At 35.4% G+C, this 16,670-nt stretch overlaps 1 protein-coding gene across 1 annotated transcript in view; it reads left to right on the top strand.

The window, feature by feature from the left end:
- The window catches only part of IFT88 (intraflagellar transport 88), a 42,878-nt gene that overhangs the window by 5,393 nt on the left and 20,815 nt on the right, over positions 1-16,670 (top strand). Inside the window, exons 6-18 of the mRNA XM_088522235.1 lie at positions 285-348; positions 425-494; positions 1,518-1,608; positions 2,459-2,563; positions 3,015-3,117; positions 3,773-3,887; positions 3,986-4,217; positions 6,502-6,572; positions 7,047-7,133; positions 9,671-9,770; positions 14,003-14,089; positions 14,687-14,873; positions 15,935-16,043. Coding sequence (XP_088378361.1) covers positions 285-348; positions 425-494; positions 1,518-1,608; positions 2,459-2,563; positions 3,015-3,117; positions 3,773-3,887; positions 3,986-4,217; positions 6,502-6,572; positions 7,047-7,133; positions 9,671-9,770; positions 14,003-14,089; positions 14,687-14,873; positions 15,935-16,043 — 1,421 coding nt within the window. The remainder of the gene's footprint in view (positions 1-284; positions 349-424; positions 495-1,517; positions 1,609-2,458; positions 2,564-3,014; positions 3,118-3,772; positions 3,888-3,985; positions 4,218-6,501; positions 6,573-7,046; positions 7,134-9,670; positions 9,771-14,002; positions 14,090-14,686; positions 14,874-15,934; positions 16,044-16,670) is intronic.

The raw sequence follows: 16,670 nt of genomic DNA, 5'->3' as shown, positions 1-16,670 counted from the left end.
GTTAATGTTATTAGAAACAGACCACAGTAACAAATATATTTGCCTGTGCAGGGGAAGAAAATGAATTAATTATTCTGAATGTATATAAGACTTACACATTATATCTTCTGTAGGCACTCCTATTTTGTAGACAGATATGTAAAACATTTGAGATAAGTACTGGTCAATTTATCAAGGTGTTAATAATCTTTTCATTGCATTTAAAGTTTTGTAATATCTAATTGATGCCTTTGTTCACAAAATATCCTTTTAGGAACTTTAATATTTCTTTCCTTTTATCTAAGGATGGGGTTGCTCGACCAATGACTGCAGTTCATGCTGCAGGTTACACTAAAGCATCTGCAAGAGGTAGGATTTGTAGAAATCGCCAACTGCCATAGGAAGATACTCTTTCCCAATTTTCCCAATTTTGTAATTTTTGCAGGTTCTTTATTTGATCCACTTGGACAAGCCAAGGGTCCTGCTCCTCCTCTGGAAGTGAAAAATCAAGACAGGTATGTAAATATAATTTTGTTTTGTTCTGTTTTGTATTAAATGATTTCAAAGTTTTAACAGCAAGAAAATACAACTTACAGCAGAGTTTCATAGCACACAGGCAGTTGTGAAGCGCTGCGGGGCCAAACTTATTTTTGTGGGAATAAGGCTACCGATATTTATGCATATGGTTAGTTGATAACCCAGAGTAGTTGCATTGATTTTGAGGAGAACCTTGTTTCAGTTGCTTCTGGTTCTGACCATGGCTCAGCCATCTGTATGCAGCTGTTGCTCTGCAGATGCTGTGTTATAGAACAGGAGTATGGAAGAGTTTTGACAGGCAAGAAATGACACGATTCATGCAATTCTATGGAAGGGGCATTAGAGAATTTGCCTGACAATTCTCCTTGTTCACTGGCTTTAACACCTGCATAAAAACTAAATCTGAAAATTTTGCAGGCCACTATAAATGTTAGGAAATTGTCTGAGAAGTACCCAGACTTTTCAGAAGGCTTATATTCCTCAAATTCCAGAGGAGAAGGGAATACCACTGAACTGGATGGTTATTTAGCTGAAGGAAAAAAAAAATAGATTAATTACAAGTTTTGATTAAAATCCACATATGCAAGCTATCTTTTGATATTAAAAATGCAAATTAAGGTTCTGCTAATTACTTCTAAAATATTATTTCATTTCACTGGATGCTTGACTTGAAAGTTTCAACATTCCATGTATTCATTCTGTGATTACTTCTCCTCAACAAACTGCGTCTGTAAAATGTGCACGTCTGTCTTTTTTCTCGTAAGAGAATTTATGTTTTCTTAAGTCTCAGTGTTTAAACCGAAAGTGCAAATATATCTTTGCAGGATCTGTTGTGTGTGTAGCTCTGCATTATGTTTTCTTTGATAGGAAAGCTGGTCAGTTACCATATGTTGTGATATATTACACTACCGTGTTATTTTATTAAGACCAGCCTGTGTAAAAATGTGTTGTTTGCAGGTTGCCTGTATAAATCATCCTTTCTATTATTGCTTTTATTTTAGCCCAGAAGAGAAGATAAGGCAGTTAGAAAAAAAAGTGAATGAACTTGTTGAAGAAAGCTGCATTGCCAACAGCTGTGGAGACCTGAAATTGGTAATTTTTCTGAATTTCGTTTTTCTTCTGACATTGTTATGGGAAGCACAATTTGCATAGATCGATAATTCAAACTGACTTTTTATTGAAGCATTTCCGATTATTAAATATTGGACTACATACTACTGAGTTTTCTCTAGGCTGTTTGTGTTAATCGAACAAATCCAACAGAATATCTGTTTTTCTGCAGAATATGTTGAAGTTATTGGTGCATTGTGTTCAAACAAACAAGCAAGCAAGACAGCAAGCTGGAGTTGCCTTCTGTCATAAGGACTATCTTACGAAATATTTCATGCCTGTTAGCAGCCAAATGGCCAGCTAACGTAGTAGCCATTTCTTCTTTGACTCTTTTGGTCTTGTAGGTCACCCAGGGCTCATATTGCACTTAGAGACCAATAGCTTTACTAACAGTAAGGGTCTTGATACCAACCAGCAGAATATTATGGCAAATCATAATCTTGGAGTTGCTCATATTGTATGTGCCACCTGTCCTTGTTTATTTATTTGTGACTTATGCACATTGTAAGATTAATAGGATATTCCTCCTAGGGTCATAACTGATTATGACACACACACACACACGTACATATGTGTGTGTATAAAATACTTGTACAGTGTGAGTGAGCAAATCAAATTTTGCAGCTTGGTATACTGGATAAGTGTAAGCCTGCTTCTTCTAATTACTCGCTTTCTGTGGGTTATAGAACTACTTTCAAGGCCTCGCTTGTAGTCTGTGTATCTTAAGAAAATTGACGTAATTGTATTATTTTTGTACTTGTTTTGAATGGGTTATTGTGGTCGTGGGTTAGTGAAGTCCAAGGCATTGCTAAACTACAGTATTTTATTTAAGGCTCTGGAAAAAGCAAAAGAGGCTGGAAGAAAGGAAAGAGTGTTGGTGAGACAGCGTGAACAAATTGCCTCTCCAGAAAGCATCAACTTAGATCTCACTTACACAGTAAGTGCTTAGAAATCTCAATGAGTGAAGTGTGCTGGTCGCATATCTGAGTGATTGCTGAGTGGGCGAGTCTTAAGTGTTCCAGGCCAGCTATTCCCTACTAAAAAAAAAAAAAAAAAAAGTAATGGAACTGACTTCTTGAAGTTACAAATTTAGATTTGGAAAAATCCATTTATATCATGCAATAACTGTGCTGAATTTTCTTTGTCAATCATAGGACTTATTCAGCCTTACTTTAATGGTAGTTATCTAAGTAAAAGAATTAGCTAAAATAAGTTAATTTGGAGCATGTTTTCTGTTTCAATATACAAAAGCAAAAGACCATTAAAAAGTATACCTTTTATCTGCTTTAAGATTAAAATTAACTTATTTTACTATTTAACTATAGATTCAATATTATTGCTCTTTAACTACAGGTACAGGAAAATAGGTTATCTTATATTTTCTATAGGTTCTTTTCAACCTGGCCAGTCAGTATGCTGCTAATGAAATGTATGCTGAAGCATTGAATACGTATCAAGTTATAGTGAAAAATAAGATGTTCAACAACGGAGGTACGCTGCATTCCAAAATGGATTAAAAGGAATAGTCTGGCATTCATAATAAAAACGTCATCTTGCTGGTGCTAACTCGCAGAGATCTCGGCTCCCATGTCTGTCTGAGTGGGTGGCAGATACAATGTCTGCCTTATAACTGAATGTGGTTTGGCTTGCTAAGCAACTTGTGAAGTCTTTTCTTTCCCTAGGCTAAGCATAAAGCCAAATATAGCATTTTGCCATGCAGTCTACATTGTTACCTGCTCCAATATTAATTTATCTTTTTTTTGACTCATCCTTCCACTTCTGAAAGTTTCTTTTAATATTTGCACATCTTTGAGACTCATGTAGAGCCCTCTTCTCACAGCTGCTTCTTTGCAGTTCCCTGGCTGCAGACCACCATAAAACATCTCTACCTCATCCCTAAATTTCTAACCAAACCCAGGTATATTCCTTATATTGATAGTTCTTTTCTAAGTTTCATTACTGCTTTATTTGCTTATGGATGAAAGTTGGCAAGAGACAGTTCTGTGTGGTACTTTTTTTTTTTTTTTTTTAAAGACCAATATTACCCTGAAATAGAGACAAGAATATTAAGAATTTCTCTACTCTGTAACTTCAAAATAAATAACTATACTTCAAAAGACCGTAACTCATTGACTTCTTGTGATAGGTAGACTGAAGGTGAACATGGGAAATATATATTTAAAGCAAAGGAACTATTCCAAAGCTATCAAATTCTACCGTATGGCTCTAGACCAGATTCCTAGTGTCCACAAGGAGATGAGGTGAGCTCATATTTTAGGTGGGGTTCTGAGATGCAAATTTTGGTTATAGTATGTTTTGATAGTTAAAAATGTAATCTAATGCCAATTTCTTTATTTAGGATTAAAATAATGCAAAATATTGGAGTTGCATTTATTAAAACTGGTCAATATATTGATGCCATTTCTTCATTTGAACACACAATGAGCATGTCACCAAACCTGAAGGCTGGCTTCAACCTGGTCCTGTGTTGTTTTGCTGTTGGGGACAGTGAGCAGATGAAAAAAGCCTTCCAAAAACTGATTTCAGTTCCCTTGGAAGTGGATTATGATGACAAATACATTTCACCAAATGTAAGTTTGATCAAAATAAACTATATAATAAAGGAGGAGAAAGAGACTTCGAATGCTTGGACTATACAGTATATGAAAGTTCATGTACCTAATATGTTTTTGTCGGCACAAACTTTTTGTGGCAGTACTTCTGAGAAGTAGTTCGAGTAATATTAAAGAGTATCCAAAAATGTTTAACTTTTTTTTTTTTTTGTCAAGTATTGCTTACATAAGTCCACATCACATGGCTGTCTTTATCAAGATTTTATTGCAATTTATCTGGATATACTTACCTAGCTGATTCATTGCTTTGCATGTTTATTTTATATAAATGCTATATAAATGAAAAGGGACCAAGTGATGAGTGAATTATGCAAGTCATCTCAAAGGAGTGCTAGACCCCACTTTCACTAATGTAGCAAATACTGCAAAAAAAGAAAAAAAGTGTGAAGTTTCCAAAAGTTTAACTTACTGGAACTTGGAAGCTGAACTTCCTTTGAGAAAAGTGTTGGCTTAGAGTGCCTCTTAGAAAGCCCTTATGTAGAAAACCAAGGCATGTCCTTTATATGTTTTTTTTCTGGTGATGCAAATCTTCCATTTTCAGTCTTAAAGATCAGTGATAGAAGTTTTTAGGTGTTCCATCCTAGCATGTGCATATATTATGTTTATATGTGCATATATGTATCTATTCTTATATATACATATATAAATACATATAGAAGTAGGGAGAGAATATATGTGAGATCATATATAAATATACATGAAGAGTTAAATATATGAGAAATATGCGGATTTTTATAACGTTTCTTTATTTACCTTGGTTATTTCATATAAGAAATGAGAAAATTATTTTGATACTGCAAAGGTTAAAGAAATCCTTTTGGAAGCAAATTGATTTGGGACAGAAATCCCTTCTTTTTTATTATTATTATTATTAAGAGTTAGATATTAATCCTGAAGCTTTACTTCAGGAGCAGAATACAAATTAAGTGGTTAAGAGGGGTTTTTAAAATCATTTCTCCCATAGAGGGATCTGGTTTGTAATATAAGCTGGCCACAGAGGAATAGCATATATTTCAATATGTCAAGCATTATACCATACATTTAGAAACAAAAAAAGCAAATTATCAGCCCAGATATGTGACTTTCGGTTTTGAAAAATGTTTCTGAAAATCTTGCAGGAATAGCGGATATTTAGTTGAACAAGAACTTCAGCTGTGATGCTAACACCAGGAAAGTTGATGTGATAGTTGAATTAATAAAGGCAAGAAAATTGGTTGGGAATGAAGAGGTTTTAGATCTGGTACTTCTGTTAATACTACTGGGTTATTCTGTCCAGTTCCAATGGCCACATTTCAAGGGAAAGAAAGGGAATGCAGACAACAATCATAGTAATTAAATGCTTGGAAATGTATCAAGCTGTGAAAGATCACAGAGATCAATCTATTCAGCAATAAATCAAAAGGATATTTAAATCTCCCTAGGACTCAGTGCACAGCAGATGTGGTGGAATAAAAGGCTCTTCCAAGAAGCTAGATACAGTTAATCAGTCACTGTAGTGTAATTTATGTAACAGTAAAGATCATAAAACACTTGAGGACTTCATCAAAGGCTCTGTAAGATTATTCAATGGAAGAAAAGCTTTAGATGGTGGTGGATATTCTTTCCAAAGATGTGCTATAGTTATTCCAGGATTCCGAGTTCTATGTTCTGTTATGAAAAGCTCAGACAAGAAATTATTTAATTTTCTTCTGGTCTTTATTTTATGTGAATTTTTGATCTATGCCCCACAAATGAAGAGCAGGTGGGTACCTAGCATATCTGTGTTAGTTCTTTTAGACACAGTAGGTGGGATAAACCACAACAAGGTGATTGTATGAGCTACTGTAATTGCAAGGTAGCAAAAGTCTTCCTCTGCTGAATACAACTGCAGCTCAGCAAGTGTGTAAGCATACTTTTATTTTTAAGTACACAAGTGCTCTCACAGCTGATTCATAGATTTCCTGATCTTAATTGGCAATCTGATACACTGATGTTAACTACACATTAACTACCAGTTAACAACTCTAATGTCAGATATGATCACAGGCATGAACAGAAAAACTGGATGAAAGTAACTGTAATATGAAACTTTAGGCTTTCTAATTAGAATTAGAACTTAAATAGAAGGTTTTTGAAATATAGAAGTGAATGACCACCGTCATGCACATGTAATTTGCATCAATTAGTGTCTACAGTCATGTTGTTTATAGAATTTTTTTTTAATGTATACTGGCATAATTGCAATTGTTTTGTTCCCCTCCAGGATGATCCACATACAAATCTCCTGATTGAAGCCATAAAAAATGACAGATTAAGACAAATGGAACGTGAGAGGTAATGTTATAATCTGTTCTTTTTGTTGAATGTGGTGCCGTGGATTTCAGTCCCTGAAAGCATTACCAACCTTCTCCTGTGTTCGCAGTTCTTGTTATAAAAGTGTCCTCGTAATTCTTAGGAAAGAGCACACCTGGAAGAACCACTTGGATCACTGGGTTTAGTATCCTGCAGTTGCAAGCAACCATAAAACAGAGATTTTATCAGAATGATAAATAGCAGATGTTCTATGTGCTATGGGTTATACTGCTTAACACTTGCAGCTTTATTTAATACAACCACACCGTGCAGTGAAAAGAAAACAAGAGAAACAACCTTACTGAGAGCATTATCAAGATACAGGGGCAGTAGCAAGGCACTGGTTAAACTGAATGCTCAGATTGCTCTGTGGGTGCAGGAGGATGCAAGAAAAAGATTGGTTAATTTTTCACACGTTTTTGAAAGGGTGACATTTTTCTGTTGCTGTGTTTTAAGGAAATCCATGGCTGAGGAATACATCATGACAGCTGCTAAGCTCATTGCACCTGTAATTGAAACATCCTTTGCTGCGGGCTATGACTGGTAAGAGTCAGATAGGGCTTTTTTTTTGTCTGAAATGTATGTCAATCTCTGCTGGTTTTGAGACCACGTTCACAAACACAAGCAGCCTTGAAAACCCAGTTTGTTTGAATAACACAAGCAGAACATCCCAGCTGTTTTAACTTTGCCTCTGTAGAGTGCCCTGTGGAAGATCAAAACAAATAGAATATATTCTGTGTTTGAAATGAATTCCATTGCCTCACTGAAACATAACAGTTAATCATCTGTTTGGGCACAAGGAGAGCTTCTTAAAGTGTTTATTCAAGAACTTTTCAAAGTATCAACAGACAGACTCTGTACATAACACAAAGATCTCCGCTCTTCATTTTAAGTTATAAAGGGGTATAAGAAGTCTTAGGTGTCTCAGGAAATTCACATAGCTCTGAAGAGTCATTATATAAAGCAACAGGTATGGACATATTATTAGAAAAATTTTTGAGTTTCATTTGTAAACTTTATGTATCTCCTGTTTCTTATTTTTATTTCTTTCTTCTATTTATACAAGACTATACAGGGCTGATGATGCAGCTTGATGTTTTGATTTTTCTTTCTAGTTTAGTTTTGAGTTTACAGCTTATGTATCCTTAGCTTCTACGTTTTTATTTGGTTTTTACTTTTCTGCTATCATGTCTAACAAAATATGTTCAGTAATCAATTGTTTCAATATATGAAAAAATGTAGTACAGAAGTAAAATCTAATGGAGAAAGAGAGCTTTCCCTTATTTTTTTTTAACTGAATAGATATGTTTTCAAGATTTACATGGTCTATGATTACAATATTGATAGAGACGCTTACACTGAAATCATCTATCACACTGAAGACATGTTTAATCTTCCAGAGCCCACAAGGTGGTGCTTAGTGATTTAATATTAGCTATAATCCTATCATTTCCCTACTTTTGCCATAATTACTTGTCAGAACCAAAACAGTATGTTCTGTGAAAATTAGCTTGCTACTTTATAACTTGTCCACCTGAGCAAGTCAAATTTATTTTTGTTCAAGAAAAACAAAAAAGGTTCATTTATTTCATTTATCTTGTCCTATGTACTCCTTGGTGCTATCCAAAAAGTAACTGCCACAAAGTAAAAGCCATGCTTTCATAACTTCTTGGATAATTAAACAGCTTTTGATGAGAAGGGTAGGATTGCTTTGTGTATATCAGGCCCGATTTACTTTCCACTATTCCTCAATGAAGTATTCAAGTCCTGCAAAGAAGTTGTAAATCTTTGAATTTCTTAACTTGTTACTGAGAGTTCTGAAAATATGATATCATCTTGGTTCAGTTTTGCCATATTCTACAACGAATAGAGGGATAATTCTTTAGAGGGATAAATCTCTTTGTGTTTTCTGTTTAAAATGTGTTATCAGTAACAGATTTATTTATTAATATAACTTCTGCCGACATCAAGACTGTGCCCCATGGAGAGCTGATGCACATGCCAAGGCTGTTATAAAAGCAGTCAATTTGTTAAATTGTTCTTAGCAAGTTAAACAACTATTAGGAGAAAATAAAGGGGATTTCATTTCCTCAAGTGATGAGGCAGTCTAAAATACACCACGTCAAACCCTGAAATGTGATGTCTGTAAATCAACATCTGCAGGGTCTGCTGTGCTCTGGCCTGCCTTCATTTTACAGGAGTCCCTAAGCCAGGAATAACTGGAGACCCCTGCAGAGTAGCAGGAAGAGCTTTATTATTATTATTATCACTTTTTTATGTAGCTCAGGGGCTGGGCCCATGCAGTCTCTTGCTTTGTTGATGGTTTATGGGTTTAACAGTATAACAGTATCAAATGCAGAAGGAGATCAGGTTTGAAGAATGAACTAAATAGAACTTGTCCAAAGCAAAAGGCTTGGAAAACGGTCTTAATGGGTTTCCCCAGAAAACCTTGCAGTAGTAGAAGCTAAAGTTGTGTATAAAGCCTCCGTTCATTTATTATTGCAAAATTAAAAAATATACATTTTTATTTTGCAACACATACTACAAAATACATTTCTGTATGATATCACTAATTCATATATCATATCTGTTATTATTTTCAAAGCACATGTTATTATCCAGAGGTCAAGCAATGTGTCCTGAGCTCTGTGCCATTTTGCTATATTAAATCTTACAGAAATGTAAGGAAAAAATAGTGGAGAGAAAAAAAAAACAAAAACAAACAAACAAAAAAAAAACAGAAGAAAACCAAGATTCTAAAGCTAAGCACAAAATTTTTCATCCAGCATTTTTTCGGGTCTATACTGATACCAATATTAAAAAGGTTGCTCACTGATGGAAAATTATGTGCGATTTAAGCAGCTGACTGACAAACAAGAACTGAGACAACATTATTTGGGTAGGTTATAGGAATATATTCTTTTAAAAAGACATTTAACTAGCAGAAATGTTTTTATACTTTCCAAAGGAGTAGCTAAGAATAATTCATTTTAGACAACTATTTGGCAGCAAAATGTTTAACAATGTGGCATTTACACAGATATATTTTGTTTATCTTTGTGTATTTCTTTCTATTGCAGGTGCGTTGAAGCAGTAAAAGCTTCTCAGTATGTAGAGTTAGCCAATGACCTGGAAATTAATAAAGCTACTACGTATTTGAAGCAAAAGGATTTTAACCAGGTCTAGTATCTTTTCACATTACTGTTTTTATTAATATTGTGTTTTATTGATATTGTGTAACAAACACATCTTACATAGTAGCGGCCTATTTTTCATCAAAGATAAGAGTATTTTATGCAAGTGTAATTTGTATATTGTATTGATGTTGGTTATCTGAAGTGAAGTGACTTTTACTTGAATCATTCTTTTTTTTTTTTTTTTTTTTGTGCCACAGAAGTTGTAGCAAGTGCAGTTCAATTCAGTTCCAGATAACCGCGTCTGGATGTGTTAATCTGTACTAGTTGTCCAAGTGTGCATTACAGTTAATGGGCATCTAGGCAGTCAGTGCAGTCAGTGGGGCCTGGAAGGTAGAATAGCTAATCAACCAGTTGTGTATTTTCTTTCAGATATGTTAACAAAATATATGCAGATGAATTTCATAAATATTGCTATTCTTCATCTTATGCCTCTCTGTGTTCCCTGTGTATTACAACATACCGTCAAGTGCTACAATCTAACTTTGAACTTTAGTTATCCTTTCTATTTTTCCACTGAAATGCAAAATGGAATTAAATTAGGTAAATTTGCACTGTGTCTTGCAAAGCTCAGCATCTTTCCTTCCCCCCAGAAAAACCCTTGCTCCCAGAGAGATGAATGAAGAGAGGTAGGAGGAAACACCGTTAATGAAAAGATACAGCTTTTGAACCTGAATATATATTAGCAAATGAGGAAGGGCACTGAAAAGAAACAGCATCAATGCTTCCAAGTAGTAGTATAGCTTGGTGCTCAAAATTCATTATTTGGCAGAAGTTCAGATGTTAGATCTACTGAGTCCCTTTTGTTTTAAGTTTTAAGTAACTGATAAAAAGCAGAAGTATTTTAACAAGCCAGAATAAGGTAGGATTGAAAATGTTAACACAGTAAAATTATTTGTAAGAAGAAAGAGTTTAAAAGTGCAAATACCTCTGTCTTGGATTTCAGCATCAGTTCAGTAAGTAGAAGATGGAAAAAAATGTGAAATAGTGGCACAGAGGTGCATCCTTTTCCTCTCTTGATGGCCAATATGATTTATCATGGGTAAGATGTGGAAAAAGTTGTTATTTTAGTTGTACATTATAAGAAATTTAATCCATATAACATCACTTCAAAGATTAGTGTAGTGTTTTCATCCTACTTAGGCTACTTATTTAAACATTTTTGTTATGTTTGTAAATATGCACGTGAATTAAGTTTTGGTTGTGTAGATACGTAGAGACTACGTGTGTGCGTTTATGTAGGTGAGCAACTGCAACTCGCTATCCAGTCCCAGTATGAACTAACTTCTGCCTAGGAATTTCATGATCAGCTCCCCTCATGGGATCTTCTCTTTGGCTGTGAAAAAAGGCTTGGTTTGAAATGTGGGAAGCTGGAAAACTGCTTCCTCTGAATGAAAAGCAACTCCAATATTTGACGGGATTTGCTCAGTCTCCTCTGACAAGTGCTTTCCAATGCATTCACCGATAGGTGGTGAATAAATTAGAAGGAATGTAACAGCTTTTAGGTTTGCATGAGTGGTAAGAAGTGTGAGAGATCATGTACAGCAAAACTGCAGCTGAAAGGTGAACTCCTCCGTCACCTTCTTCCATCCCACAGCTTGGAGGGGTGTAGGCAGGGCCTTCTGCTTGATTTAAGCTTGTCTTCTGTTTTCGTATTTAAGGTCTTCTGTCTTCCCGAACTGCTCTTGCTCTTCCTGTCTACCCTGCCCTCTTCCCCTTCACAGTGAGAAAGTTGTCCTTTGTCATGATGCAAGTTTGACTTGCTTGCTAAGATTAGGAAGGAGTTTGAAAGTCTGGAAAATTTTGCCAAGTCTAGTACTTCTTTTGGTCATTTTTGCAGTGTGAGACAGGTATGTAAACAGTAGTAGGATCTCAAGAGTTTACTATTTAGATGGCAATTTTCTTTTTCTTTGCAATTTCCAGTTGTTATCCAGCATAAGTTAAATACATATGTCAATTCCGATGCTCCTTTGGAGCACTCCCATGCAAGAGAGGAAAAGGAGTTGGAATTTAGGAATAAGTGCAGCAGCAGCTCATTTTGTTTTGATTATGGGGCAGGAGACCTTTAACCTGCACTGGAACTATTTAAATGCTGGGATAGTAGATTGGACTGCAGAATGATGATTGCACTGAATCTGTTTTGTTCTAGTAAAACTGCAGCTGCCACTTAAATTCATCCTGTCTGTTGGTCATATACTTGCTAACTCACCACCTGTTCAACACACCTTTGGCTGAAGAACAAGAAGGAAAATTTTATGAAATATTCAATTTAAATGCTGGAAGTTTTAGTATGTTTTAAAAAAATAGATTTTTATGATGCCACTGTGATGAGTTTAACTTTGTGCTCATAATGCATGTTATTTTAAAACAATCACAACCTAAATTAAGATGAAATCAGTTTGAAATTCCCTAAGTGTTTCTAGGTAGTATTTTATTTATTGCATTTCTTTTAGATAGTTTGGATATATTCTTAGTGTGGAAGAAAACCAGTTATAATTACCATACGTACCATTAAGCCATACAGTTGCTTCATGTTTCTGGCAGATCTTTCTTAGGTCAGGCTTGCTACTTTTGAAGCTTAACTTAAGGCACACAGAATCAGACATTAAAGAATAATTTGGACAGCCTGTGTTTAGGTCGTTCAGTCCAAGTAATCATTATTTTGAGGATTAAAAATGAGAAATTATTTAGAAATATATAAAATGGTGGTGCAGAAACAGCATTTCTACTCTGCAAGAGCAAAAGGAGCATTGCTGTGGATTTTCATTCCAAGACCCAATATAGCTGAAATGGCTTGAGAGATCTGCAGCATATTTATTAGTAAGTGAACAGAGCTCGGGATCGTATGTACTTTTTCTTTAATAATAATAATTGGAAAAAATAATCCTATCTAATCATTCTAATCAAAGGTGTTATTCAGCAGCAAAGCCAAGGCAAATAACTGCAATAGAAAATGTTTTACTGGAAAGTAACTTTGAACTATATAGCTAAGTTCAGAGAAGGAGAAATCCATTGTAACAAATATACAGCTTTTGCTCAAAGAAGCAAGTTTTGGTAACAGTAGGGTACCTCAGATATTCTAAAGTATCTGCAAATATTTAGGACCATTTCTTTTTTGCTGAAAGTCATAAAAAATAAAATTGCCACAGCTAAAACTTCACGTTTCAGAGACTACAAACTCTAGATTCAAACTTTTGAAATCCTGTTCATGATTTAAAATACCATATTTCTTTAGTGAATTTTCTATTATTAAGAAAATATTCTGACCTTTAGTAGTTTGTATTTCTAGGGTACAATATGATTTAATTGGTGAGCTACATCTAGCTTTATGTACTGCTTCATGTGTCATTTTACACATCACTAGGGCAGTTATGTGTTTTGTGTAAAGTAGCTATAAAAACAGTATGCGTGACAGCTAATGAAAACATGCTTTCCTTTTGTCTGTTTTGGCATTCCCTATAGAGTATCAGGCATTTTCTTTGATGGTAAACAGCCAACTGCAGCTTTCATGTAAAGGAAGAAAAGAATTTTGAATTGCTAATGACGATGCCTAAACTGTGGCTGCTACATCTCTGTTGTAACAGAGGAAAGAACTGGGCCCGCTGTTACATGCTAATACTTCATGGAGTTAATACAATTATTTAGTATAAAGAAGCCAGATTTTCTTATTGAGTTTGTACTTAAAGCAGAAAAAAAATCTGCCCTTTATATTTAAGTCTCTTTGGTAGTTGGGAGTACTTTATAATCCTAGAATGTGTTTTCTTCTTCACATTAGACAAAAACAACTGCAGATTGAAAGCCAGTCCTGTACGGTCTTAGATGTTGTTATATAATATGTATTTTTATCTTTTTAATGAAAGTATTTAATGCAAGAGAACTGGAAAATACAAATGCGAGTGTTTTAATTAGTGGACAAAAGTAAAAGCAAATCATATAAACTTGATAGAACTGTCAGATATATAGTTACATCTAATCCGAATATTAACTTTTCAATAGAATTGGCAATTTAATATTTGTATTTTTGTGGGTCAGTATGTATATGTGTGGGCATGCAGATACGAACACAGCCCTAGTAATGATCGTGTGCATGATTATATGAGGGAACCTATTAATTTAAGCAGTTTATTTCTGTGCAGTTTATCAATGTGTATGTTTTCTGAAAGAATTTTGGTACAGGTTTGATACAGTGAAAGTAAATTCCTTGTGAATTGCTTCTAGGCTGTGGAGACTTTAAAAACATTTGAAAAAAAGGATAGCAGAGTAAAGAGTGCAGCTGCCACAAACCTTTCATTCCTTTATTATTTGGTAAGTGTTTGCTGTAATGCAGTGAGTTAAGAACTAAAGCTCATGTTGCAGTCTTTGTGTCTATGTAGGAATTTTTGTGTTTGTCAAATAATCTGTATTAAAAAAAAACTGCAGCTGCAGCTGTTAGAGGAGCAGTGCGGGGATGGCCTTTCCTGGCTGTAGCTGAATTTTGGGGCCTGTCTCTCGTTCACTACTGCTGGAAGCAGAGAGACAGTGAGGGCCAGGCTGCAGAAGAAACCTAGAGGGAGACTGGCGCAGCAGTGTGAAGCTCAGCAATGACACTTAAACCTCAAATCCTGAAGACCCTGACTGAGCCTCAGGAACATAAAAAGTTTGCAGGTTGGAAAGGGGTGTGTGAATGTGAAGTGTGGGGGTTATTTGGGTTTATTATAGCAAAACAGATATCAAGTGTCCTGTGCAGCTTGAAAGAGCTGGTAAACTTTGGGCAAACATATCAGCAATACTTGAGGGCTGAATAATTTTTTTTTTCATTTTTAGTCTTTTGAAATTCTACTGTAGTAACTATCAGAAGCCACAGTTAATGTCAAGAAAATCAACTGACAAATTACTGGTACAATGGCTGTTTTGTTCATGTAGGAGAATGAATTGGCACAAGCAACTGACTATGCAGATTTAGCGGTAAATTCTGATAGATACAATCCAGCAGCGCTGACTAATAAAGGAAATACTGTTTTTGCAAATGGAGACTATGAGAAAGCAGCTGAGTTCTATAAAGAAGCTCTCAGGAATGATTCCTCATGCACTGAAGCACTTTACAACCTTGGTAAGAAAAAGGTGTTTTTGAGATTTAAGTTTTGCATAAATGTAATGCTAGTGTTTCAGAGAATTTGATAAACTAACAATTATTAGTTTATTTGGTAGTTGATGTTATAACAAAGTCTTGTCCTTATGTTGTAACAAAGTCCTATCTGTGCTTCCTGCCTCTTCCATAAAAACACTATACCACTGTTAATCATCTGCCATTATTAGTTGATGTTGGTAAATCATTTTGAAGATAAAGTTGCTACAAGTATTACTATCTACTCAAAATACACATTATATTTTGTATTAATCAGTCAGAGTCTTTCCACTCCTGATGGACATCCATTCTTCTTGCTGAAAAAATGAGCTGATGCATGACCTTGGTCTTTCATTAGGTTCAGTTCATTGCTTGTTTCAGTTTGATGTGTCGTGCTCTGCGCAAATGATTGTAAGGGAAGGGCTGTGAGGAGGGCTCTTGAGTAGAGATTCCATAAATGTCAAGGCAGTTACACTGGAACTCAATCTCCCAGCAAATTTTTGTGAATTTAATCATGATTCTCTGTATTTGAAATGTGTGGGTATATTTTTCTTTTGCTTATGTTGATTTTTTTCAGAAAGAACAATGTAATTGATTTTCTAAAAACTACTACAGAACAAAAACAAAAATATTTCTCTCTCTCCCCCTCCCTCCCTCTCTGTCCCCCTCCCTCCCTCTCTCTCCCCCTCCCTCCCTCTCTCTCCCCCTCCCTCCCTCTCTCTCCCCCTCCCTCCCTCTCTCTCCCCCTCCCTCCCTCTCTCTCCCCCTCCCTCCCTCTCTCTCCCCCTCCCTCCCTCTCTCTCCCCCTCCCTCCCTCTCTCTCCCCCTCCCTCCCTCTCTCTCCCCCTCCCTCCCTCTCTCTCCCCCTCCCTCCCCCCTCCACCCAGGAATTGCTTGTTGTATATAATGTAAATATTCAGACAAAAATACAACTTGATAACTTCCTGAATACTCTATTACTTAAATTTTCTTGGTTATGTTGGCAGTTATTGTGCTGCAGTCATCTTTTTCTTGTTGTATTAATGTTGTAATCTTTATTTCCTTAGGTTTATCATACAAGAAGTTAAACAGAATAGATGAAGCTTTGGATTGTTTCCTGAAACTTCATGCAATTCTTCGAAATAATGCCCAAGTTCTTCACCAAATAGCAAACATGTATCCTTGACTGACTTGTGATGGTGACTTTAGTAAATTCATCTCATTCACTTTTACATATATTCTACTCATGACACAAAGATTAAGAAATGCACATTTGTGTCTATTATATGTGTTTCTCTGATGCTTAAAAAAGACACAGTAAGTAATACATTAAGACTGTTCTTGCATTAATCATTGTCCCACATAATATTTAAACAGTTGTACCCAGAATCCAGGTGTTGACTGTAATATTTAAAATGCTGCTGATATTATGAAAATAATGTGATAGATATGAACCCAGTGAGTAAAAGCCTTAAGAAAAAAATATCTTGGAGATGGAAGTGAAGTTTGATTCTGAAAACTCTTCTCTGATTGCTTTGTGTAAAAAAATAGTTCTTTCAGAATAGACTGGAAAGCCTTCCATCCTCTGCGTCCTGATTGTTCCTGTACCAGTGGTGAAGGCTAGAAATAAATACCTAATTCTCACACCTCGTTGTTATAAGTGAGGGAGTCGGAGTAAAATTAGCAGAAGAGAACTAAGCCTACAGTGTTTTTAAGGTGAAAGAGCTGCCAAAACCTCTGAATTGTTTCCCTTTCTTCAGTTCAACCAGAGCTATTTCTGATAGGTAAGAAGTTATGAAGGCA

The sequence above is a fragment of the Tinamus guttatus genome, unplaced genomic scaffold (genome assembly GCF_059628265.1).
Source record: "Tinamus guttatus ecotype Peru unplaced genomic scaffold, ASM5962826v1 Tinamus_guttatus_pri_ptg000150l, whole genome shotgun sequence".
Classification (NCBI taxonomy): Eukaryota; Metazoa; Chordata; class Aves; order Tinamiformes; family Tinamidae; genus Tinamus; species Tinamus guttatus.
The sequence above is the reverse complement of the archived record's forward strand: the minus strand, read 5'-3'. Positions and strand labels throughout refer to the sequence as shown.